This window comes from Callithrix jacchus, chromosome 10 (genome assembly GCF_049354715.1).
Source record: "Callithrix jacchus isolate 240 chromosome 10, calJac240_pri, whole genome shotgun sequence".
NCBI classification, from domain to species: Eukaryota; Metazoa; Chordata; class Mammalia; order Primates; family Cebidae; genus Callithrix; species Callithrix jacchus.
This window is the reverse complement of record NC_133511.1, coordinates 5,793,605-5,819,656: the sequence shown is the minus strand read 5'-3', so window position 1 is coordinate 5,819,656 and position 26,052 is coordinate 5,793,605. Positions and strand designations below refer to the sequence as shown.

General features: G+C 36.6%; 1 protein-coding gene across 15 annotated transcripts in view; it reads right to left on the bottom strand.

Annotated features, from left to right (window-relative positions):
- The window catches only part of GRIA4 (glutamate ionotropic receptor AMPA type subunit 4), a 395,452-nt gene that overhangs the window by 30,814 nt on the left and 338,586 nt on the right, over positions 1–26,052 (bottom strand). For 10 of the 15 annotated variants that reach the window (XR_013522976.1, XR_013522974.1, XR_013522977.1 and 7 more), the window contains exon 13: positions 19,320–19,567. Coding sequence is in view for 5 of the 15 variants with exons in the window: in XM_009006706.6 (XP_009004954.1) it covers positions 19,320–19,567 (248 nt within the window). In the remaining 10 variants the exon portion in view is untranslated. Of the gene's footprint in view, positions 1–7,364; positions 7,404–19,319; positions 19,568–26,052 lie in introns of all 15 variants that reach the window. The other 5 variants (XR_013522972.1, XR_013522973.1, XR_013522970.1 and 2 more) reach the window with 1 other exon arrangement.

Sequence of the window (26,052 nt, the reverse complement as noted above, 5' to 3'; positions counted from 1 at the left end):
CCAGCATGATTTGCAATGAACACTTGAAAACCACCTCGATAAGGAAGGAATTAGTGTTTTTGCCTTGGGTTTTGGATGACATCTATGTAATTAAGTTAGTGTGGAGATCTTTGTATTTCATATTCCAAGTTGAGCCAAGGAGAGCTGAACAAATTAAACAGAAACTTGTCTAGATTCCAGCAATTGCCTCTAAACTGCACGTTGCAATTTGCATGATGAATTTCTAGTTGAGACCTGGGTCTGAGGAATGTTATTCCTTGACGGAGCTTTGTGATTTTTGTGATGATGTCACAACTTAGCCAGAGCATTAGCTAGTGATTGAGATCAATGAAAATTTTAATTACATTTTTATTGTTGAGTATTTTTTTCAGGTAATATTTACAAATATTTCATGAAGCTTAGCTTAATGATTTTATCAATTTTGGGTCACAGAGTAGAAATTTCTTGCCTACTTTGGGTCATGGATCTCTTTTAGAATTCAATGAATTTTCTCAGGAAAAAATGCACAAACATACAAAACCCCAGACTGACACATAATTTCAGGGGTTCACACACCTTGGAAGGGCAACATGAACACAGATTAAAAAGATATCTGTTCTACATTCTAATAACATTTATTTTATTACTTCCAAGTCTGTCTATGAACAGTAAGAAAAATAAAAACATTTCTGACACCTGGTGGCTCAGAATTTTAATAGAGCAGAGGTTTTAAGACTGATTTATTAAGAGGGGATTTCTAAGGTACTAGCCTCAGTCTATGATGGTTGTACAGCTAAAGCACAGGCAGAACATTTTAATTTTTAAATTGTTTTTATTTTTCTGAGACAAGGTCTCACTCTGTTGTCCAGGCTGGAGTGAAGTGGCATGATCATGGCTCACTGCAGCCTGGACCCACTCAGGCTCAGGTGATCCTCCCACCTCAGGCTCCTGAGTAACTAGGGCTGACCTCAGGTGCGTACCACCATGCTCAACTAATTTTTGTATTTTTTGTAGAAACATGGTTTTGCCATGTTGCCCATGCCGGTCTCGAACTCCTGGGCCGAAATGATCCACCTGCCTGAGATTATAGGTGTGAGCCACCACACCAAGTCCAATTTTTAAAGACTGAATGTGAAACCAATAAAAAATAAAATAATAAAAAAAACTGAAAAGATGCGTTTAGTTATATAATATTGAGAAAATATCCACTCTTCATATTTCATACCATATGTTTTATTTGTCTGTGGTGGCCTTGGGGTGCTGTTTGAGAGTATACGCAGTAAAGTCCTTGCCTTAGGCCACTCCCTTGTTATAATTACTGTGATCAAATCATGCAAATGAGATCACGGCCAGCTAGTGAAGTGCTTCAAGTTCTCTCTGAATAGCACTTGTTTTTCAAGTTGTGGTTATTACTATTTTAAAGTGAGTAAAATACCATTTTAAAATGTAAGAACCGGTCTCTGTTACATAAACAGCATGTGAGCTGTTCAACAGAACTGCGTCTTTCATGCAGATGCCCTGCCTGGACCATGGTTTTCTGTGTGGACTCTGCCCCTGTCTCTGATTCCTGATTTCTTCACCTCCTTACGTGATTTCCAGTATTCCATTCCTTGGTCCACAGATTGTCTTTACTTTTTCCATTCTTTGCTGACTCCTGAACACTTTCATTAATTGCTTTAAAGACTTAGAATCCCAGAATATTTGAATCAAAATGTAGGTGTGAGGTTATGTCCAACCTTCTCATTAGGCCCCAGGATGCAGTCCCTGAGACCTAATGAAAGTTAGGTGACTTGTCCATCAAAGCCCAGCCGGGGCACAGGTCTTCTGCCTTCTGGTCCAGTGCTCTGCTACAGTACCAGGATACCTTTTGTTTCCTATCATGACTCTTCCCTGTGTAGCTAAACTACATTCATCCTTCTGTGGCTCTCTGAGGAGAAGTTTGTCAGGGTTGGTAGGTTCTATGCCTGATGAAGTTTTGGAAGCCATTCCACTCACGTACTCCCTGCACTAGTAAGATGGCAATTTCAGTCCTCTCACGCTAAATACTCCTTGAGCTGAGAAAAAAAAACTTGAAAGGCAGGTGGTCTTTTCAGCTAACCAGATACATTCTAAATACTCAAGTAGGAAGTACAGTCGATAATTTTATTTGAAAAGCATTACCGAATAATCTCTATGAGATGATATGACTTAACTAAATGGTATGATTTTCTACCAAGGTTAAAATGTCTTTTTTTTTTTTTACATATATACAAAGTTCTTATTGATTTAAGTTTTTTTTTACATATATACAAAGTTCTTATTGATTTAAGTTCTAATCCGTGGGACATGTAATCTTGGGTCCCAAGAACAGTACCATATGGAAGCTTCAGTATAATGGATTAGGACATTTTACACAGAAGAAATAGAACTGTAAAAATGAATTCCAAAATAAAAGGCCCAACCACAAAAGCCCAGTCTCATCTTTGAATGTTCACGTCCCTCCTTTCCTATAGCTGATTATCCATGAGAACTGCTTTCTGTGACAAGCACATCTCATATTTGTGTTTTCATTTCTGTTAAACGGGCATCACTTTAGTTGAAGCCTATATCATGCAAGACTGGATCTACTGACTTTCTCAATCTATTCTTTGCTACCCAGAGTTTCAGAATGATTTTGCTTCACTGCTTTAGAATGCCTTTTCAAAAACCTTCGGGATTTATGATTGCCTCCAAGATATTACTCTAACTTTTCTGACATTCAAGTCTTCTAAACAATTCAGCTTACGTACACTAGTAAAGTATAACCTTATTATATTTCATTGAGCCACTGTGTCAAGTTCTTATTATTATCGTTGGATCCTTACAGCAATCCCATATGGTAGGATTCTATCTGCATTTTATAGATGAGGATAGTAAGGCCTAAAGTTGATTGGTTAGTAAATGGCAAAAGTGAAATTGGAAACCGAGTTTGCCTAACACAAAGTCTTGTCTCTTAATCAAACTAATCCTCCAAATTGATCCTATTTGCCTCCAGCCTGGCTGGTTTCTTTATAGTCCTAAGTATATTTTATTCGGAATTGATTTCAAGTTCGTATTAGAACATTCACGAGGAACTCCTTTTCCCCTGCTCTTAGCCTTTCTCAATTTCATAACATTTTCCAGTAATCACTCACTGACTTATTTATTCATTTGCTAATATTTATAAACTAATACATCTGAATCTTCTTTGTGAGGTGTCTCCCAGATACTGTAGATGCTGTTTATCTCTTTCTTCTTTACATTATAAGATCTAGTATCTGAGTACTCGCATTTGAGTCATACAATACTTTACACCATGATCTCTGTACTTCCTCCTCTTAGAGGGTAACAACTATGTTTCAGGGTACTTTATACTGTATTCAGTCCTAATGCAGGGCAATAACTATAGTTGCTATGCAATAACTATGAAGAAGTGATGTAACAGTGAATTAACCTCATGTGCTAATTTGCAAGCAACCCATTAAAATAAAAGAATAGTGTTCTGGGCAGTGAAAGGGAATCCTTCAACTATGGCCACTAATGGATTTTGGGAAGACCTGATACCAAGTGTGTTTCAAAACAAAACAAAACTATACAAAACACTTCAAAACTGTCTATTAAATGTTGGCAAGTGGACATAAAAATATTGATACTAGCTATCTTTATGAATAATGGCAGACAATTTGGTCCATTGTATAAACAAAATAATCTTAGGAGATACTTCAGTGAGAATATAGATAGCTAAACTAGACTGGTCGCCAGTGCACTTTGTGCAGCCAGACAAGGAAAGAACACAAAATGATAAAAGCAAATGCAACTTTGTTGTTAATATCAAGGGAAATGTGATACTGCTAACTGAACTTCAAGATAAAGATCCTCCATAATGGATTTTTATAAATCAATTCTATTCACGTTTAGCTAAGAGAACACATCACCTTTAGAAAATAATTATGTTGGCCGGGCACGGTGGCTCATGCCTCTAATCCCAGCACTTTGGGAGGCCAAAGGGTGGATTATGAGGTCAAGAGATTGAAACCATCCTGGCCAACATGGTGAAATCCCGTCTCTACTAAAAATACAAAAATTAGCTAGGTGTGGTAGCATGCGCCCATAGTCCCAGCTACTCGGGAGGCTGAGACAGGAGAATTTCTTGAACCTGGGAGATGGAGGTTGCAGTGAGCAGAGATTGTGCCACTGCACTCCAGCCTGGAGACACAGGAAGACTCCATCTCAAACAAAAAAAAAATCATTTTGTTACTAAATTTGCTACTTAGAATAATATATCTTTATTTTAAAAATTAAAAATTACATTTATTACCAATAGATACTAAGTGTCAACTCTGGTTGAAGATTTACTTCACTGCATATTTTGATATGTATTTAACTCACTAAATATATCTACTTAAACTTCACGTACAAAGATTATAAATTTTCCATTAAATTCTTGAGAGTGAAAATTAAAAAATAAAAATAAAAAGTTTCAACTTTCTTTCATTTAAGGTTCAGGTTCCTTAGAAGGAGGCCAGTATTTGAATGTTACTCTTATCACTTAAAATGTGTTTTAACTGATCTTACTTCACCTACCAGAGCTTTTGGCCTGGATTTTGTTTAGGATAGAGAACATCACAAACTAGAGGGAAAACGAGTAAAAACAGTGCTGCTTATAGAAACAGGGATTACAGACTAACAGTACTTCTTATAGAAACAGAGATTACAAGCTAACAGTACTTCTTATAGAAACAGGGATTACAGACTAACAGTACTTCTTATAGAAACAGAGATTACAAGCTAACAGTACTTCTTATAGAAACAGGGATTACAAGCTACTGAAAGGAAGCCGAGCTTCTCAGTCAATGTTCAGCTATATGGGGGCTCATATCTATGAGAATGTGTAGCTTTTTTGTTACTCTCTGAAAATAGTTGTAGCCTAAGAATTCTAAATCCATGAATCTTTAAATATTTTAAGTTTAGGAGATTCTAAGTGGGGCTGTAAAGCTGCTTATTTTGAAAGTAACAGGGCTCATAATCATATTTCAAAATAGAAATATATTCTAATGCCCAGTTTTTAAACAACTCAAACTTTAAAAAGTGGCAAAAAGTTTAAATTCTTAAATTAGTCTCACCTACATTTGCTTCCAGTGGCATTAATACTAGAATATATTACACATATTACATGGTCATTCAATTATTTGCAACTTGTCAGAAGTTGGGTATCTTCAGCTATTAGTTTGGACACGTCCATGAACTATTTTAAATATACTTAATAAATTGAGTGCAAGTAGTATAAATCAATGCTCTTCACTCTACTAAGCAACAAAACAGAAAAATGGTGTTTTCTTTTCAATGTTCTGGTATCCAAAAGAGCTAAGTCACTGTAGAACGCCCACCAATTGTTTCCCTGACTCAGATTTCCATGAAGTATTTTATAACAATTCAAAGTACAATAAATCTTCCTGATACCACAAATGTCCACGTAAACCTCAAATTCTGATACATAAATAGCTCGTGAACAATGTTGTGACAATTGCCTTCTTTTGTATGACTGCTTCAGTGGAGAGTCTGTGTGTCTGGCATCTTAAAATTCAGGATGAATGAATTAAGAAAAAGAATAAATAATGTGATTCAAATATATTCTGTACTTTTTATTAAAGAAGTCAGTGAGTGAGAAAGTAAAAATTAGGTTTTATCAGACAACAAAACGTGCTATGTGCTGAAAGTTTAATGCTTAGGTTTCTGGATTTAATGACTATGATAATAATATACTTATCTACATAAAGATATTGTTTTGATATGAAATGAAGTTCCTATTTGGTATGACTCTTTTCACGTAGTTCCTAATCACATAACTGCTATTGTTCCTGCTCAGAAAACAATAGCCTCTAACAAAAATATTTCTTTGGAAAGGATTTCCTTCCGTTACATGCTCTAACACTTCGACTTTACGGATATGTAAGGCTTCTAAACACATTTGTAACAAAATGGTAGACCTGTATTACTGAAAGATGATGACTATTTTTTGGCAACGAACTGCCTGAATTCTCATTTTTTTTGGTACTTATTTTTTCTCCCTTATTAGGAATTTTCTTCTTCTTCAGCCCCAAGTGTCTCTCTTACCTGATCTTAAAACTTTTCTAAAATCTACTTAAGTCACACAAGATCTAGCCTCTCTGGAGGAAAATAATAATGAAGAATTATTGCTGAATAGGATCTAGAAGCTGGTGCATTTCATAATTCATATGGTCTGCTTTTCTTCTACTGCCTCAACTTCCAGATGCTTTTGATTTAGTTTTTAATTTTTATTTATTTACGTTTTTGAGACAGGGTCTGGTTCTATCACCCAGGCTGGAGTACAGTGACCTGCACCTCCTAGGCTCAAGCAATCCTCCCACCTCAGCCTCCTGGGTAACTGGGATAACAGTCATGCATCACTATGCCCAGCTAATTTATTTTTTATTTTTGCAGAGATGCAGTTTTGCCATGTTGCCCAGGCCAGTCTCAATCTCCTGGGCTCAAGAGATTCACCAGCCTCGACCTCCTAAAGTGCTGGGATTACAGGTGGTGAACCATTGCACCTGCTCCTGGGTGCTTTTTAAATTCTCTCACTTGTTTCTCCTCTTGGTTTTCCTTTATGAAAAGACCAGTTTGAAAGAGAATACCAAATGCAGGAAATATTAATGATTTCTGTGGATGACAACACAAAAAGTGAGAGGTTATAGTGAAAACCATTAAAAGAAATATACAAGAGGCCGGGGAAGAGGGTGTATAAGAATGGAGAGATGATGCTCAAGACGTTTCCTCCCTTTCCTCCTATTTTTCTAACCACAGTTTTCCTTTGGCACCTTAAAAATCTCATTAAGTTTGTATAGTTTCAACCCAAAAGTCCAGCCTGATCATATTTCCAAATATATATTACTAAAACTGTATAGGTGGTTAATTTTATTACTTTTTTACTTAATTAATGACATAGTTCTATATAGAAGCACTTTGGATTTTGGTTTTAATATTTTTGTGACTACTATGGTTTGACTGATAGTAACGATGTATATTCCACAAATAAAGAAATTGACAGCTGATAAAAATTCCCTGAAACCTATGCAACTATGTAAGCCTTAATGGAAGACTGGTACTAACATTTAATGATGATAGAAAACATAAATGCATTAACATATAACTGATATGACTGTGTGAAGGTTTTTATTTTTTCCTGCTATACCATTTGTAAGTGAATGTTCAAATAACTATTATGCGTAAGTGGCAAGCTGGTTTCCTTATGCTGGTGGCTTAAAAAATATAAATGTATAAAGAAAAAGGGATTAAAAAATAGGTGGGGGAGGGGTTTCCTTCAAATGGATGGAAGCCATTCCTTTGAAAGAAAACTCCCCTCTTACCTTGGTCCTGGAGCTGGTTAGTTCTCCTCTGTCCTCCTCCTAGGGGAGAAATACCCAAAGTTAAACAATAATAGAACATGGTCTTGTATTAAAGTCAAGTTCAGTTCTGGTCAACCCTTTCCTCAGGTCTCACAAGACACTACCAAATGTCTGATATACTGGGGCTTCCACTAGATTGAATTTAAGACCCATTTTAAAAATTAAGCCAAAGGGGAATGAACATTGGCTGTGTAAGAGGAAAAAAATATTGTCTGCCCTTCAGTCTGCCTTGCCAGAGAGCTCTAATACCTTGAAGATTGGCTTAGAGTAGGAGTTCACAGAAGACGTTGCTTGGGTAATTTTTGTCAGCTGGAATGGATAATGGAGGGTGCATCACGGGGAGCACCTGGAGTTTCTCAGGAAGAAGGGGTATGCTGGGGTGTTCTCAGCGCCTCTCCTTGACATTCTTTTGTCTTTTGAGGGTAAAATGATAGTGCTACAAGCAGCACCACATTGGAAACGATGCTAAATCTGATATGAACAACAGTTATTGTGAAAATAAAAAAAGAATTAAAGGATCATTAGATGAGGAGAGCTAGAAAAATGTCTGGGAAATGGATATTATCAGACACTATGTACTTATGTATTTTCACAATGGGAAGTGACAGGATGAATAAAGGTGGGAATTTTTTTCCTAATTTGTTTCTAACTAGGATTCTGTGTCTTTGGAGAGAAACAAGGCAACATAGTGAGAGGCTCGTGGGCTTGGGACCCGGCCAGTAATGGGCTCCAGTTGCGCTTCTGTCACTCATCAGCTATTTAACCTGAGTTGGAGCAGCAGCAGCTTTTGTCCAGATGAAGAGAACAGCACCAACTACAAGGAGTCAGGGGCATCAAGTTCCAGTATACATGGGCATGGCACATAGCAGTTACTAAATTTTTCTCTTTTTTATTTTTTCATTTATGCACTCTCTGATATGATGTTTTCTTATCTGAATTACTTCATCTCTGTTGAGGCTACTGTCTAAATCACAGAGCTTAGAATCAAGTGTTAGTTACCCTTTGGCATAATTTTAGAGATGGTGGGTGTTTGGCTCCCATAAAAAACCAAATACCAGACGATTGATTGAGTTCTGTGAGACACGAAGGAGAGTGGAGACCAAGAATGAGCCTGAACCCATACAAGATCATGTGCTATTGTTATTTAACTTTGGGTAACTTATTAAAATGCTTCATCAAGTAAAATAACATCAGGTGAGATAATGGATGCACTTTGGAACCTCAGTTTGTCAAAGTATCTTCCAGAGACATCAGAATAAAGGGTGTCGTCATCATTACTCTAACAGCCATTATGAAAACGTGCAGGGAAAAGACACTTCATGGAAGATTCAGTTATACAACGACATCTTGTCTCCATCTACTACTGTCACCATTTATTTAGTGTTAGGTTTATCCTATGAACCTCGTTCATCTTAAAGTTTCATGATATAAATATGGCATAATAGAATTCCTCCAACTGCAATATGTGTGTTTTCCTTTGTGTTCTTCCTTGGTACTTCAACTTCATTCATTGTTTTTCATAAATATTCTAAAAATGGCTATTTTGACAAACCAGCCCTTTTATCTACTAAACACTATAAATTCTATAAAATATATGCAGAGAGAGAGCATTTCCTGTTTTCAGAAACAAATACATGCAGAGATGGTAAAGCTGTGGTTAAAATGGGGGGGAAGTAAATATGATTTTATGAAACACCTATTTCATCCATGGTAGTCATTAATATGAGACGTTTGAAGACAGTATCTTTATATTTAGAAATGATCTGGGAATCTATGAATAGGAATAACTATAGGAACACTGCTGGGATTGGGTAAAATTACAGTGGCTGCGAAGTCTTCATGCTTCAGGGCATGAAGGGATTGCTATTTGTGATGAGGAGAACAGTGAAAAAGGAATTAGGTGGTGCCCAAGTTGTGAGGGTTATTATGACGCCCTAGTAATCACCTTCTTAACAATTTCATATCGAAACACCACGGGCTACCACATTATGTGCATCAATTTTTGAAATCGTATCTAGATATGGAAATAGAAGTGTTGTTCTAAAAAAATCAAAACAAGTCCTTTTATGGGCCTGTGCTTCACTTTTGCTGTTTTATTCCCCCTTTTGTATAACCTAATGAATTTTGTCAGATCTGTACTGTGCCAAAAATTTGATGTCAGCGTACAATTTTGAATGTCTGTTTTTATAGGCATAGAAGACATGCATTTATTTCTAGCTATGTTGGTTCTTACAGAGGAGTGGTTTCCATAAATAGCTTTCAATTTCACAAGGAAGACAGACTGCAATAAAAGCAGCTGTTTACTAAAGAAGTGACTTACTTAACATTCCAAAACCAGCTGAGCTTTTATACAAGTTCTGAGAGTGAAGTTTTTCTCAGTCTTATTAAGTGTCTGCAACTTCAAAGAAGTATGAGGATTTCGTTGTTTTGCTAAAGAGGGCCTAGGGTAAGACTCAGAATCTCAGACGCTCAAAGTGGGAAGGGAACAGAGATGTCATCTTCACAGTTTCATGTCCAAGAGATGTGAGAATCTCTTCTACTTTTACTTGAACAAGACTGATGGCAGGGATGATAAGCCAAGTGGGGAAGAAATTTTAATTGTAAAATCTTTCTTTGTGCTGACCTGAAAGCTACATAATTTTTTCAACTCAACAAGAGTTTATCTAGTTTTTAAATTCAGCTAAAATTTATGGCAGTTGAGCTCCTACGTGGATATTTTCAATATGCCTTGAATTTATATGTTGCCAAACCTGCAGCATGGAAGCATCACAGAAACTGTTTAGTAAGTTTTCAGAGTGAATCTATGTTTATATTAAAAATCCTTTTTGGTTCTTTTCCTCTAAGAGCACTAGAGAGAGTCAGAAGATCTAATTTCTAGTTTTAGCTGTGGGACTGTGGGCAAGTCACATAAATCTATTATATAGTGCCTTCCTCTGTAATAAAACGCTATCATAAAAGGGTTTAACACAGCACGTACAAGAATATACATGTGGAATATATAGTTTTATATTTCAGAAACTATAATGCTGAACTGTACTATTATTGTTTCATTTAAGTATGCTGCTCTGTCATTTTTGGTGTCTATATGAGCCAAATTTAAGCATAATCTTTTAAAAATGGACAATATGGGAAAAAATTAAATGATGTATTTAATTAATTCTATGGCTTATACAATATTATTACTGTATCACTTAGTAGAAAGCAACTCTTGTCTTTTAGTCCTATGCCCTTTTTTCCTCTGGGAAACAATCTGAAGTCAACTTTTCCTGGACCCTATTCAATTCTATTTACCCCTGGCTAGCTTCAAATATAAGCCAAAGGTTACGGGACTGTCTTAGGATTCTGAATACATGGTTTCATTTTAAATTTCCTCATGCTTTTTAAGAAAAAAAAAATTACTTTTTATGCTAAAGGCACTGGCAATGCAAAATGGTCAAACTTGCTAATAATGCTTTTTAAATTTTTTTAATGGTTCTAGTTGCAAATGCCTGAAAAGATGAGAATTTAGGGGCTGGGGAGCTGATGATGTCTTTTTTTAGTTACTAATAGGATTTTCACCTGTTACTGTTTCAAAAAGAAATATTCTGAAGCCGCATATCTTTCAGAACCAAATAAAAAACAATCACTACTCTGTATCAGCAGAGGCCCTGCTGGTAGCTTTTGCCCGTTTTTATATAGTCCTCTGTACAGTGAAGCAACAGCAGAAAGGGGGCTATATACTCTTATATTGCCTTTGAAAGTGGGAAGCTGTTTGTGTCACATTCGTTTGATTGACTCTAGTTGAATTCTTGTTCTAGATAACTCCCAAATATTTAGCACTTAAAGAAAACAGATTAAAATTTTAACGTTTCTGTAAAAACTTATCTGTGGGTCAATTTCTTCATTGAATATCCCAGAATTAAAAAAAAATAAAGTTCAATAAAATCTAGTTTATTTCAACATATGATACGACTTTGTGTGGTCGATGGCATTTAAAATGATAGTGTTCTCTAACACTTCAGTATTGTGTACATCGAAAGGTAGAGTTACATACTGGGGATGTTGTTGTGCCTTTAAATTTTCTTTATTTTTGAATTGAGTGATATTAAAGGTGTATATTAAAATGGCTTCACAAACATTTTGAAAGTATATTTCATTCTGTGGACACCTTAACAAATACTTTTAGATTTTCATAAAGTATGAAATATTTCCATTGAAAAGAAACTGTGTTCAATCATAAAGACTTTTGATGCTAGGGAGGATAAACAATAGTTCACAATATTTCTAACTAATGTTAACGCAAAACTTATTTACAAAATCTTCTCATAATCAACATAATGCTTGTTTCTGAGAAGGCTCAAGACTAGGCTTAGGTTTTCTGAGGAACTGAATGGTGATTTTCTATTCAGATGTTGCCAGGTGATGTATGATACTGTTTATTTGTGTCAGCTATCTCAGATGTATGTTACTTCATTCAGAAAACAGAGTTAAATGATTGACTGTTTTGGAGAGGAACAAATATTAAAATAGATGAGTTACAGTTTTTAATTTTTAGCAAAATTAAAATGAAATATATTCTAAACCAGAGTCATTGCTATTCTCCAGCTCATTCTAAACGACTGCCAAACTATTTTGTCTTTCTTTTATTAAATATGAATGGTAAACTAGCACAATCCTGGTTGACGCTATCTTTAGAGAGAAAAGGAAGCAGTTGTGGATGAGTGCTTTCCCATATGCTGTGCTGAAACAAAAGAGTACATTTTCAGTTTTGCAGAAAACCATTATTTATTTATGATGTACTAAGTAAATGCTTATCATTAGCATGAAACTACATTAAAGCGGCATCATATACAATTCTTCACTGAAGGGTAGATCATAAATCCACAATAAAGTGAGCTATTTATAGTACTGTATTATAGGCATTTTGGATTTTTATGGTAAACCTGAATACCTTAACGCCCTCCAAAGCTCTGTTGTGTGTGTGCGCCTGCATGTATGTGTCTAAAATATTCTCCACATGTCTAATTATTGCAAATATAAAGAGCTACTTCCTCCCTCTATTCTTTATTTTTACTTTTTTGAGACCGGCTCTTGCTCTGTTGCTCAGGCTGGAGTGCAGGGGCACGATCTTGACTCACTGCAAGCTCTACCTCCTAGATTCAAATGATTCTCCTGTCTCAGCCTCCCGAGTAGCTGGGACTACAGGCATGGCACCACGCCCAGCTAATTTTTGTATTTTTTGTAGAGTCATAGTTTCACCATGTTATCCAAGCTGCTCTGGAACTCCTGACCTTAACTGATCTGCCTGCCTCAGCCTCCAAAGTGCTGGGATTACAGGGGTGAGCCACCGCGCATGGCCCCTTCCTCTGTTCTTCAGTTCCTCTGTGCTCTACTGCTATACTCTCAACTAAGAGGGCCCTCGGGTTGTATGGGGAGGAATCCACTGCAGTGTGATTATAATGCTTCTCTTTTTGCCCTATTCAGAGTTGTAAGAGTTAATGTAAGAGTTAAGGTCTCTCAGAAGGAGTTAACAGTTCCTCCCTCTGCTCAGCCTGTACTGAGGCCACCCAGGGTTCCTTCTTCCTGGCACTCTGTCCTTTAGAAACGCCAGTCTGGAGAATAGAACCCAACACAAGTGATGGGCAAACAACAACAACGCATATGTCGCTTGACTTTTGCTGCTATTCTGAAGATAAATTAAGAGCCACTTGTGAATGGAATGTAAGCAGCTTTATAAAGGTCATGATCCTGTAACCTGAGATCCTATATTGGAGAGTAACTAATCTGACATATTTTCTTTAATAATTTAGTATAGACAGGGCTGAAGGGTAGCTTTGTAGCCATGGTGAGAATCTATAGTATGCACAGCAGAAACAAACAAAAAATCTCTTTCTTGGAAAATTTAAATGTTGGTCCAGAGAATGCTTAGAATGAGGAAATCAAGGCAAATGCAATAGAAAGGGAATTGCGTGGAAGCTTCATTCACTCACATCTACTTTGGTTACGTCTAAGGGCAAGCATTCTGTTTCACACGCCAACCCTCTGCATACATTAACACTTTACCTTTGGTCTGAGTATGGTATCGTCTTTATAGTCGTTGGACTTGTCTGTGAGACAGTTGTGTGAGGCTCAAGAACAGCAGTTTGGGGCCAGGCGCGGTGGCTCACGCCTGTAATCCCAGCACTTTGGGAGGCCGAGACGGGTGGATCACGAAGTCAAGAGATCGAGACCATCCTGGTCAACATGGTGAAACCCTGTCTCTACTAAAAATACAAAAAATTAGCTGGGCATGGTGGCGCGTGCCTGTAGTCAGTCCCAGCTACTCTGGAGGCTGAGGCAGAATTGCCTGAACCCAGGAGGCGGAGGTTGCGGTGAGCCGAGATCGCGCCATTGCACTCCAGCCTGGGTCACAAGAGCGAAACTCCGTCTCAAAAAAAAAAAAAAAAAAAAAAAAAGAACAGCAGTTTGGAATTCTGGCTTTTGTTAGAACTGTTGGACTGAGATCTAGTCTCAGCGTTCTCATCAAACCTCATAAGTAAACCGCAAAACATTTTGGTAGCAGTTTCATCTTGTTGAATTTAATCCCCTTTGAAGTGGAAGAAACTAAAATGGCCACAAATTACTCATTTTCTCAGGGAAGTTACTAAAATACAACTTCTAAGTGTAGTGGTGAGGAGAGCTGATCCTGGAATTAGGAACTTTTCAATTTGGCGTTACTTACTCAGGCCGCTATGAAGCATCTCAGGAATGAATGACTTACTAACTACCCGACACATTCTCAATTGGAACCCACTCGGAAATCATTTCTTGAATGAACTGTCAAAAGACTGAGGGCAAATCATTTTAGCATTTTTTTAACTAATGGGAAGAATCACAAACACGTATAATACTTTCTGATTCTTAAAGAAATGTAGAAAAAAGCAACATTCGTTTCTTCTTCTTGAGGAGTTGTAATTTTAATTGTCTTTTAATTAAATATGAAGGATTTAAATGAAAAATCTAGAATTTAAAATGCCCTGATAGGTTTCATGCTTCCTAGTGCAGTCAACATCCAGAAAGAGGGGGATTAAGTATATGGATTCTACTGTGCAGTTATTTTTCCCTGGGACAGAGTAGTGTTGATAACTTTACCATGTGATGTCTTAGTTTGTAAATGCAAAACACTTGGTACCCATGATAAACGTCAGTATCTTTAATAGCAAACTGGGTAGCTCTTTTATGCATATCTCAGAAAGCATTTATGTGTGTTTGTGTGTCTGTGCATGTTGAGAGATGCACATGATTTTTGTTATGTGTGCTTGTCTAATCCTAGCCCAACAGACTGTATCTCAAAATATAATGGGATTAAAAAAAATAAGCTAACCATAGCATCTTTTAATATGGCACTAAAAATGAAGGGTATTCACAAGCAAAGATATATCTCTTTTCATAATAGTTAGAATAAAATAAAATGTGTTTGTGTACTAACCCACTGCAATTCATTTCCACAAGGCATGTTAGAAGTTTATTCATTTGAGGCCAAATGATACTCTCAGTACACAGCTTTAAATTTCTGTACATTTAAGTTTTTCTAGTATTTACTTTAAATACTGAATTTCCAATACCAAAAAAAGACTAACATGCAAACTCCTTTTTGCTAAACCTTCTAAGCACTTCCTAAACCTTCTAAGCACTGCTGAACTAAAGTATATCACACACATTTTATATGTGAAAATAGTTCCTTAGAATAATGTATTTTTCACATATGAATTTGAATACTGAGTTTAGTACACCTGCCCCAGAGAATTTTTCCAAAGTGGAAGAAACATAGTTTGACCTACAAAGAACTCTACTCACCCTGATGTAGATCTAGGCTAAGGCCAAGTGTCTTATGAGGCCAGTGATTTCGCTGAATACTGAAAGGAAAAGTCCAGTGAGAGATGTGGTATTCTAATCCCCATGCTGAGTACTTCCTCGCCCTGCCATACCATTCCTGTGGGGCTCTGAGTTGCTTGTTGTAAACTAAGCATGATGTGCTTGGTTTCAAAGGATCGGTTCCTGTTGCCATGGGCTCCTGAAACTTGTCATTGCCAAGTACAGCTGGGCCTCTTTTTTTCTGTCTCACCCCCCGTTGCAAGTTCTATTGGAACTGCTTTCTTTTGAAGCATCCTTCCTTTTTTTCAGTGACAGAATATTTGTTTTACTTTAGACACAGTTCCACAAATATCTTTAGAGGAAGCAAAGTTTGAATGGGAATGATCACTGTTGAATAATAAAAGTATAGGTAGCTAGAGTTTTTCACTTGGCTTCAAACATAAGGTCAAGTATACAAATCGGTCCAAGGGCCAGAGGAAGTGTTGAGATGTGACCCACTGCTTTGCTGTCTGGAGGTATTTACAGACACTAGATACTGCGAACATCTTTAAAAGGGGTATTCTCATCTAACAACTACTTAATAGTAAATCTATATCAACCAAATGATTCCCTCCAACCTTTAACAGGCTTATTTATTACATAGTAAAATCAATAGTCTAAGTCTAGTAACCAAGTATAGTATGGATAATGTAACAAAGTTGATAGTATTTTGGCAGTAACATATGCAACTTTATTATACCATAAATACTATAGTATAGTAGATGTTTATACTATAGTCAATTTGTATAGTAAAGTTGATAGTGTTGATAGTATTGAGAGTAAAGTCAAAATAAATATACTTCCTCTTTCATCTAAACTTTACATTCCATTGCAATGCCATTGAAAGTGTATATTTTAAAACAACCTTTAAATATTTCTCAAACAGAGGAAGGTTTTCACAATCGTTTTGGATTGCCAAGTGGATTAGGAAAGGGAGGAGGAAGAAAACCATGGCACTGATAAAATTATAAATCGTACTGTGCATATAAAAAAAAGATTCCAGATTAATATACCTGGAATTGTTCTGTCACCTGAGAATTGAAGAATTGATATTAAAATACAATGAACCAGCAATTTCAGGCCATTGTTACTAGCAAGTGATTGATCAGTGGTTTTAAATGTAATTGCATTATGTCCAGCAAACACTAGCCTGAGCAGTAAAGAGTTCTGCAAATCGTTCTTTCTGTAAAGATGGGTGCTAGTCATCTCTGCTGTGATATTTTTCAGTCCAGTTACAGATCTTCTCTTTGCGATGGTCTTTAATGCATTTGTTTTAAAGTCTGCATTAAAGACCCAAGTCCTAATTTTCAATTCTGATTATGTGTCATACTCTTACTCTTTTCTGCTACATTTTTTTTTTCTGAAGCACTTTAAACAAACAACAAGATCTGGAAATGTAAAGCTCCCTAGACCAATGGAACATAAGCAGTCATTTGTCTGCATTCTCTGGTTAAGTGGAAATAGAAGGACAGATGACTGTTTTCTTTTGCTTAAAGTCTCAGGTCACCTAATGAATCTGAATAGCTGAGTTTGTGAGAAAGCCATTGTTAATCACAATGCAATACAAAAGTGCCACTACATCCAGAACTATGAACCTAAAGACCTGATTTAAAAAAAGATAGATTGTATAGGAAAACAAATTTAAGTCTCTATGGAACTGAGTAAGACAGAAAGGTTTCAACGAATTTGATACAGGTGTGTCCTCTTGACCTTGTTCTGATGAATACAATTATTGTGAATTTGCTTCTACAAACTAAATCATTTATACAGAAGATGATTATGAGCCATCTTTGTTTTAGTTCACCTCATTTGAAACAGAAGAATCATAGTCGGATAAGAATGAGAATTCAAGCCTGATCAGGCTGCTGCTTAGATGGCTGGGATGAGACAGGGAGGAGGTGGGGTGAGGTGCATGCTGGTCAGCCTTCAGTGCCCTTCCAGTGTTCTCAAAGGCAGGACAAAATGACTGTGGTTTTGGCATGCAGGGGCCAGCTGGTTCAGGAAATTGTGGCATATATAAAACAAAGTGCATAAACAAACTCTCCATCCAGGAAGCTGAATTTAACAATTGCCTCATTAACAAGGTCCAGGGAAGGACAGGAAAAGAGGGGGAAGCCAATGGCTGATTATTATACAGTTTTGGACAGATGAAGCCCTTCAGCTTTTCCCCAAACAATCCCTGTAGTGTGGATTTGACAAAGTGGCACATTTAAGAGGGAACTCTCTTGCCATTAATGGGAGTCAGGCAAACCCATGATTGAAGGCCAAATTCAGTCCCTGGAACTTGACTTTATCAGTAGACACAAGACAGAGGACAAGGCAGCTATATCCACAGAGAATTAATTAAGTGCAAGTGAGACATCCAGTGAATGTAATCAATAGCCTAAACACTGATCTACATATCAACCACCATTGCATTCTCTCCTCCTATTTAAAAAAAAATTATTTACACTAAGGTGCTCTCAAACTATGCTTTCATCAGAGATTCATTTACTACTTGGCCTCACTGAAATTTCACATTCTTCATATTGCATCATACAAAATATACCCTCAAAGATGAAACCACCTGATGCCAGCTTAAGTTTCTGAATGGTTGAAATCGTTTTTCGGTACAATATGTTATGGCTAATCTATTTGTCTGGCTTTCTCCCTGCACATTTCTTCAGTTTCATATGGAATGTAGGTTAATAAGTCTGACTTCAGAATTGCCACAGTCCATAACCAAATTTGTCTTTACTGGCTAGTTTTGTTTTATCTCTTTTTAATATTGTACTTTTTGTAACATACCAAAAACCTCTCGCTTATTATTACGGTGTTGCTTGCAAACACATATATTGCTTTAACACAACCCTTTCCATTACTGACGTTTTTTTCTTATATCTCTCTCAACCCTTCCCAACCCAACACACATATCAAAACACATTGGAGTTACCCTTATGAAACCAATGAAAACAATTATAACATTTACATTGCTTTCATTTGTACTAGGCAATAGTACAGGTCTCATTACCTTTGCATTTCAGTGGCTTACCAGAGGCATCACTTTCTAAGATCAGGTTCTTGGTTAAGTCCTTTGGCAAAGATCCTGATTTCCTCTTGAATCTGTGCTTTGTATACATCTCTCCTAAGCAGCACTGAGACCAGAGCAATGTGTCGATCATCACTCTTGATGGGATCCAGCCCCATCCATTCAACAGCAGCCTTTATTGCTTAAGGAAAAGAGGAAATTCTGCCTCCTGGACATAAACATGTGAATTTTCTATGTCCAGGACCAAAAGGATGAAAAGGGCAGATTTAACCAATATTTCCATAAGAATGAAAGTCTCACTTAATCCACACGTGTAATGCTTTGCTCATTACTCACATTTCAGGGGCCTCTCTATAAGCAGTTCTGGATTGCCACTGGGTCTAATTTTACAGATCTTACTTACACCACACTCCCTTCGAAATAGGCGGGAGTGTGACTTGAGTAAGCTATAAAACCAGAGCTCATTTTTTTCCCCTCTCTGATTGCTTTTATAAATAGATGTGATTTCAAACGCAGCATGAATACAACCTCAGGATAATCTAAAATAGAAAGATGCCACAATAAATAAAATATTGAAATGGAGAAAGAAAGTGGTTTTCTAGAAAGCGGTTAATTTCTTCTTACTCAAAAACTAGCCGCCAGGCAAAATTAAAAAATAATGATCAGATGTAGAATTATCACTGACACAATGATAGCGTATTGGTGGTCAAAAAAATTTGATGAGATATAAAGAAGCATATGCCACCCATGCCTTAGGCCCGCTGGAAGCAGCTAGTGTTCAACCAGTTTGGTTTTTATATGGCCTTCAAAGATATATGTCAACGAGGATTGATTATTCCAAAATTAAAAAAATTACCTGATTGTTGATCAAAATATATGAAATGGAGAAAACGAAAATAAACCAACAAACAAACATACCATGTTCACACACAAAACAAAAAGAATTCTCTCAGGCACATCAGGGAAGGTGGAATACTATAACAACACAGGTTATATTGTTATACTATTCCACCCACCTTAATGAGGAGCCCTTGGGCGTTGCTACTCCATAGCCTTTCGAATCCAGATTTCCTCCCACTTTCATCGTGTCACATGGCTTTCGCTGTTCAATGTATTCATTCATAGTGGACTCCAGGAGAAAGGCAAATTTGCCCTTGGATTTGCGGACACGAGCTACTCCCTCAGCTGTAGTCCTAGTGAACACTGATGGCTCTGCTGATCGCATGTAGGTCCACATCTTTTCATACACTGCTATTTTTGATCTCTGGAGGAGATTAAAATAAAATTAAATACAGGAAAGAAAGGAACAACATGTTAATATGCACTGAACCAAGATAAGAGTAAAGTATTTAAGTATCTTTCAATTGCTCTCTAACTCCAGTTTGCCATAGGGTAACATAATAGTAACATTATTCATTTCAAATTTGAAAAATTTTCAAATTGGAAGTTTTTCAAATTGGAAAACTGCCTTTTAACACTGCTTACGGAAATCATTGAAATGGCAGACATTTAAAACTTATATCTGAGGAAGCCCACACCTCTTGTCATAACAATTACTACACTCAGCTGCTTAAATAGTAACCTAGCATTATTATTATTGTTTTGAGATGGAGCCTCATTCTCTCACCCAGGCTGGAGTGCAGTGGCGTGATCTCTGCTAACTGCAACCTTTGCCTCCCAGTTCAAGCAATTCTGCCTCAACCTCTCGAGCAGCTGGGACTACAGGCACATGCTGCCATGCCTGGCTAATTTTCTGTATTTTAATAGGGACAGGGTTTCGACGTGTTGCCCAGGCTGTTCTCGAACTCTTGAGCTCAGTCAATCTGCCCTCCTTGGCCTCCCAAAGTGCTGGGATTACAGGCATGAGCCATGTTTTTTTATATGTAGAATGTGATGAAAAGACTTGAACATTTAAAATCATGTTTTATATCACATTTGTGGTAAACTTAAAGATAAGGATTTATTTCAAGTTTATAAAATTCCTTTTAATACTGTATTTTAGTTATAATGAATAAGGAGGGCTGTTTTATTTTATTGATTTATGTTTTTTAGAGACAGGGTGTTGCTATGTTCCCCAGGCTGGAGTGCTGTGACGTGATCACAGCTCACTGCAACCTACAACTCCCAGGCTCAAGAGATCCTTCTGCTTCAGCCTCCTGAGAAGCTAGGACTACAGGGGCATGCCACCAGGTCAAGATAATTTAAAAAAAATTTTTTTTTTTTTTTAAATGGGGTCTTGTTATGTTGCCCAGGCTGATCTCACAACTTTTGACCTCAAGCAATCCTACTGCCTCAGCCTCCCAAAGTGCTGGGATTGTAGGTGGTGAGCCATGCCTGGCTGTTATTTTATTTTTATCTTTTTCATGCCTCAAAATTTTAATAAACATGATTCTAGTAAGATATATACAAAAATGCAGTCCATATCAAGTCAGTCATTGAAAACACCAAAGGAAGAGGCCATAGCTTACAAACCAAATATCCCTAACATAAGAATCAAACTCTAGGTTGATTGAAACATTTTTAGACTTTTTCTGAGAAAATTTTCAAATAGAACATATATTGAACTGTAAAGAGAAGTGATTCCAATTGCGCAATTTTGTATTTTAGAGAGTTGGCCATTCTAATCCTCTTGACTCCAGCCAAGAAACTTATTTATAAATTACTTCTGTCTACTCGAGCTCTATCTATTAATACATTCCTTTCACTATTGAGTTTGAGTTTACCTAGGTCCTTTTTCTTGTTACCTGCATTTACATTAGATTTTTCATTCACACATACATTTTAATGTGAAAATATATCCACGTGAACTCAAATATCTCCAAAAGACATATTTAATAAGATACAAAAGCCTTGGTTATGCATGGTGGCTCAGACTGTAATCCCAGCACTTTGGGAGGCTGAGGCAGGATGGATCGCCTGAGGTTAGGAGTTTGTGACCAGCCTGGCCAACATGCTGAAACCCTGTGTCTACTGAAAATACAAAATTAGCCAGACATGGCAACACATGCCTGTAGTCTCAGCTACTAAGGGAGCTGGGACACGAGAATCACTTGAACCTGGGATGCAGAGGCTGCCATGAGTCAAGATTGCATCACTGCACTCCAGCCTGAGCAAGAGAGTGAGATTCCATCTCAAAAAAAAAAAAAAAGAAAGAAAGAAACACCTGAATCCTGTCTGGTGCAACTGCATTTGTTTTCAATAACAATGTGCTGTAATTTTATGTCTGAGTCCAAATAAAAAAGTAATGAAGACCCCATTCAGACTTATGTCTTTGTGTGAGGCCCAATGCTGAGTAGTATGTACATTTATTTATATTTAGCTTCTTTTGTTTACCAAATTATAGAATTCAACAAGAAGCAGTTCTTCACTAATCAAGAAATAACTTGAATACCTTGGCAAAGACAAATTACTCAGATGGCAAAGAAAGAAACAAATACAAGTGGGATTCAGATTTTGATTTCATAAGTTGGGAAATAAGTGATCAATAAACCTAACTAATAAACCACACAATCGATGATTTGCATACTTGAACACCAAAGAGAAAGATATTTTATAGGACAGTAGATTCGTGTTTTGGGAGGGGAGGGCAGAGACGGAGTCTCACTCTGTCATCAGGTTGGAGTGCAGTGGTATGATCTCGGCTCACTGCAACCTCTGCCTCCCGGGTTCAAGCAATTCTCCTGACTCAGACTCCCGAGTAGCTGTGACTACAGAGGCCCGCCACTAAGCCTGGCTAATTTTTGTATTTTTAGTAGAAACGGGGTTTCACCGTGTTGGCCAGGCTTGTCTCAAACTCCTGAGCTTAGGTGATCCATCCACCTTGGCCTCCCAAAGTGCTAGGATTACAGGCCTGAGCCACCATGCCTGGCCAGTAATTAATATTCAAATGTTGATAAATATCAAGGTGGGAAATTGACATCTTTTACTATTTTCTGGAATGTTTTTATGCTATTAACACTTGAAAAAAATCTCATAAAGATTGGGGTGTATGTGTGCATGTGTGTGTGTGTGTGTGTGCATGTGTGTGTGTGTGTGTATTTAGGCAATGACAGGTTACTCTGGCAACAAAATCCTCATATTAGAAAATTGCAATGATTCTATGTCCTTCCTGGACAGGTGAGTAGTTGGATTCCAAACCCACAGGTATAGAATCCACTAGGAATGCCATGTGACCATGCTTCATTCATTCCATCTCTAAAAATAGAGTTCTGTTCCAGAGAACAAATTCTTTCTTATGACAAGTTCTGAAAAATATAACCTCTCTGAATCCCTTGATACAGATTGCCCCCCAATGTCTATATTGGTAATTTTAATATTTAGAGAAGTACTGGTAAACTTCCTTTAAACAAATAACTACTTTTTAAATATATTTAAATTTTGACTTGAGAGTTTCATCCAAAAAGATATAGAGCTCCACATACGTTGCATGCTTTACTGTGTATACGACATTGAAAACAGAAGAAATAAAGTCAGTGTGAATATTGTTTTAATTGAACTATTTTATGGAATTTATTAAGAATATGAAAAACATACCAATAACTTGGCAATTTTCCAGTTACAACTAAGTAGCTTATTAAAGGAACAGGACAGGTAGACAAAACTAACATTGCAAAATGGAAAAATTGTGTTTATAGAGTTTGGTGTTTATAGAGATCACTTAACTATAGAATGAAGCACAGTATTAAGGCCAATGGATCTATTTAAAAGAATAAAGTACCTTTTGGTCATTGATATTTTTAAATAGTCCATTCCTATAATATTAATATGTGGAAAATTACTGCTGCATATGTTTAAATACACTGAATTATGTATACCTTAAATGCAAAATAAGTTGAATTAATCCTTTTAAAATCTGGAAGAAAGAGGAATCCATAGAGGAGCTATGCTAAAAACAAGAGGCCTTAGGTACAATAGAAATTTAATAATATAGATAAAGTGGAAATATAAAAGCAAGTGTTTTAAAAAACTTTAAAAAAGTTTTAAATGTTTTAAAAAACCATTAGCATGGTTTGTCACCATGCTAATGTTTAGAAAATCTGATTTTCATAAGATCACATGTACAGGACAAAGGGACGAGGGGGAATTGAGATGCGAAGGACTAGAAGTAGTGTCCCTGTGCTTTATCTGTGACTGCAAGAGCGTGACTGCTAAAGAGTAAGGGCAGGCAAATATTTATAAATTTGATGAGACAGGCTAAGCAGGAAATTTCTGCAGATCCAGCAAGCTCAGTAGGTCTCTGTATAAAGCATCACTGTATCAATTACAGTGATAATCATTTAAGTCCCCCAAACCTTCAACTCTAGTACGTGTTTAAAAATCGGGGTATGGGAAGTGAAAAGATAGAAGTCATCAGTTTTTGAAGTTAGAAAATTAATCTCAGATCGATTTATTTCATCTTTATTGTGAAACTCAAAGCATGGGGTACTATCGGATCTAAAGCACTGTTTTATTGCTTAAAACAATTCTTGGAGTTTTAAAAACGTGCTATCCTTTCAGTTTCCCCTAAATTAAGTATTCCACCATTTCTACTTCTAATAGGAACTGTGTACAAATATCATGTGCTATAGTAAATGTTTTCGTTGCTATCTGGTGAATTACTTCCCCCTTCCTGTAGCTTAGTGAGCGCTCATCAATGCATTATTTGGTCATATTATAAACCCTGAGATAGTAATCCATATCATTTATACATTCATGATTTCCCTGGTGACTGAGATAGGCACAGGATAAAACTTTATTGAAATGAAAATCACTGTGTTTAAGTCAGGTGTGTAATAATGTGGAAGTACCAAAATAGTGAGGCTGGCATTAAGTGACAATACACAGTCTTTAAATGCCTCTATGTTTAGGCTTACCGAGGAGCACAACACATGAAGCATATCAAGTTTCATGATGGGGCGAAACCAAGGCAACAGTTGAATTCAGATGTAATTTTCCCCTGTCGCTTAATTCTTTTTTCAGTTGATTATAACTGTGACATTTTTTTGAAGCATTGAGTATAGGTGATTGCCTAAGGCAGCCTAGTGGAGCTGAGAGATGTACTATTATTGTGTTCCTTTGAGAAAATGATTTCGACAGGTACAAAAATACCCTTCACATTCTGGCTTCCTCCGTCCATCAGACAAATGGTTGAACTAAACCAGTTCAACATATATGGGAGAGGAGGGAGGCAAACAGGGTAGAAAATGAATGAGATTTTATCAGAGAACCCAAATGAATGCATTCCTGAAACCCTGCTGCCAGGAGAAATTATTTTCTTGTCCCATTAGAGTCCAGAATGTTCTGCAATAATAAATACCTATATTATAAAACTCTTCCAATTTAAGAACTGAGATTGGGTGGGAGAGAACGGAAACAAGGAATGGTGCTTGCACAGTTTGTATGGAAGGCTCTATAAATCTAGGAAGCAGGTTTCCTCATTCTTATATTTCTCTTAATACATTTTCTTATCTACTTCACCAGTTTTTTGAATTTAAGCATTTTTAACTTTATGAAGATTAGAATTAAGCATTTTCACTGTGCTTAGCACTGAAGAGCTTACAGTGAGTTACTTTAGAAATATTTCCAGGGAATCAATACAGCATTTCTTCCTCCCTTTATCAACTCAAGGCAGAATGATGAGCCTGCAAACGTTGTCGTTATTTCCATGGCAATCAGTCATCAATTTTTAGGAGAGTGCAAATGATAGCACAAACTCGTATTTTTTGGTGCATAACCATAGTGATTTTTAGGTGAAATCATTAAAAGGTACTTACTTATGGATGGAAGCAGTTATAAACTGACAGCATGGTACTGAAATTATGCTAAAGTACATTACAATAGTAATGCTTCTGTTACTAAGCTGTAGAAATAGGGATGTGCTAGGTAAGTTAAAAACAGTTTAATCAAGTTTATCCATAGACTATTCATCAGATCTACTGTCATGAATATTGCTTACAGTTTTGAGAAAATCTATATGTGCTTTGTAATTAACTTATACATTTTAGATCATTCCTAATAATACTCCAAATTGTTGACAAGTACGTTGTTCATTGCCTGGTTTCTTTTCTAAACAATGCCCAAGGGTGAGTTTGAGTTTTTGAGTGATTTGGTCTTGATAGGATATTTTATAAACATCTGAAGTATATTAGGAAACTATAATCAAATTATCTTTACAAAGGATAAGTATCTTACAGAAATTCAAGTACACAAAAGTTAAAGCTGACTTAAGGAGTAGCACACTTTGTTGTTTTTAATTTTTAAGATGAGTTGAGTGAGAAGATTATAAATAAATATATTTAAAATGAAAATGTAATCTCTCAAGTGCTGTATATAGGCATGAACAAAGAACTATCATTATTTCACATAAAAGCTTAGGAAATAATAAAATATATGTTCCATCTTCTATGCTATTAAATATTCTACTATTTAAACAATTGACATAAATATAAAATATGTTTGTTTTTACCTAGTTCAGTATTTATAAAAATATCACTCTGGTAACTTTTTAATTTTTAAATTCTGAAGTCACAAAATGAACGCCTATCTGTTATCAGTCATTACCAAGTGTATATTTCTAGATTTAACAAGAGTATTGGGGGGAAAAGGGGAGGGCCAGTGGGAGGGGGAGGTGGAGAGGGATAGCCTGGGGAGAAATGCCAAATGTGGGTGAAGGGGAGAAGGAAAGAAAAGCACACTGCCATGTGTGTTCCTACGCAACTGTCTTGCATGTTCTGCTCATGTACCCCAAAACCTAAAATCCAATAAAAAATT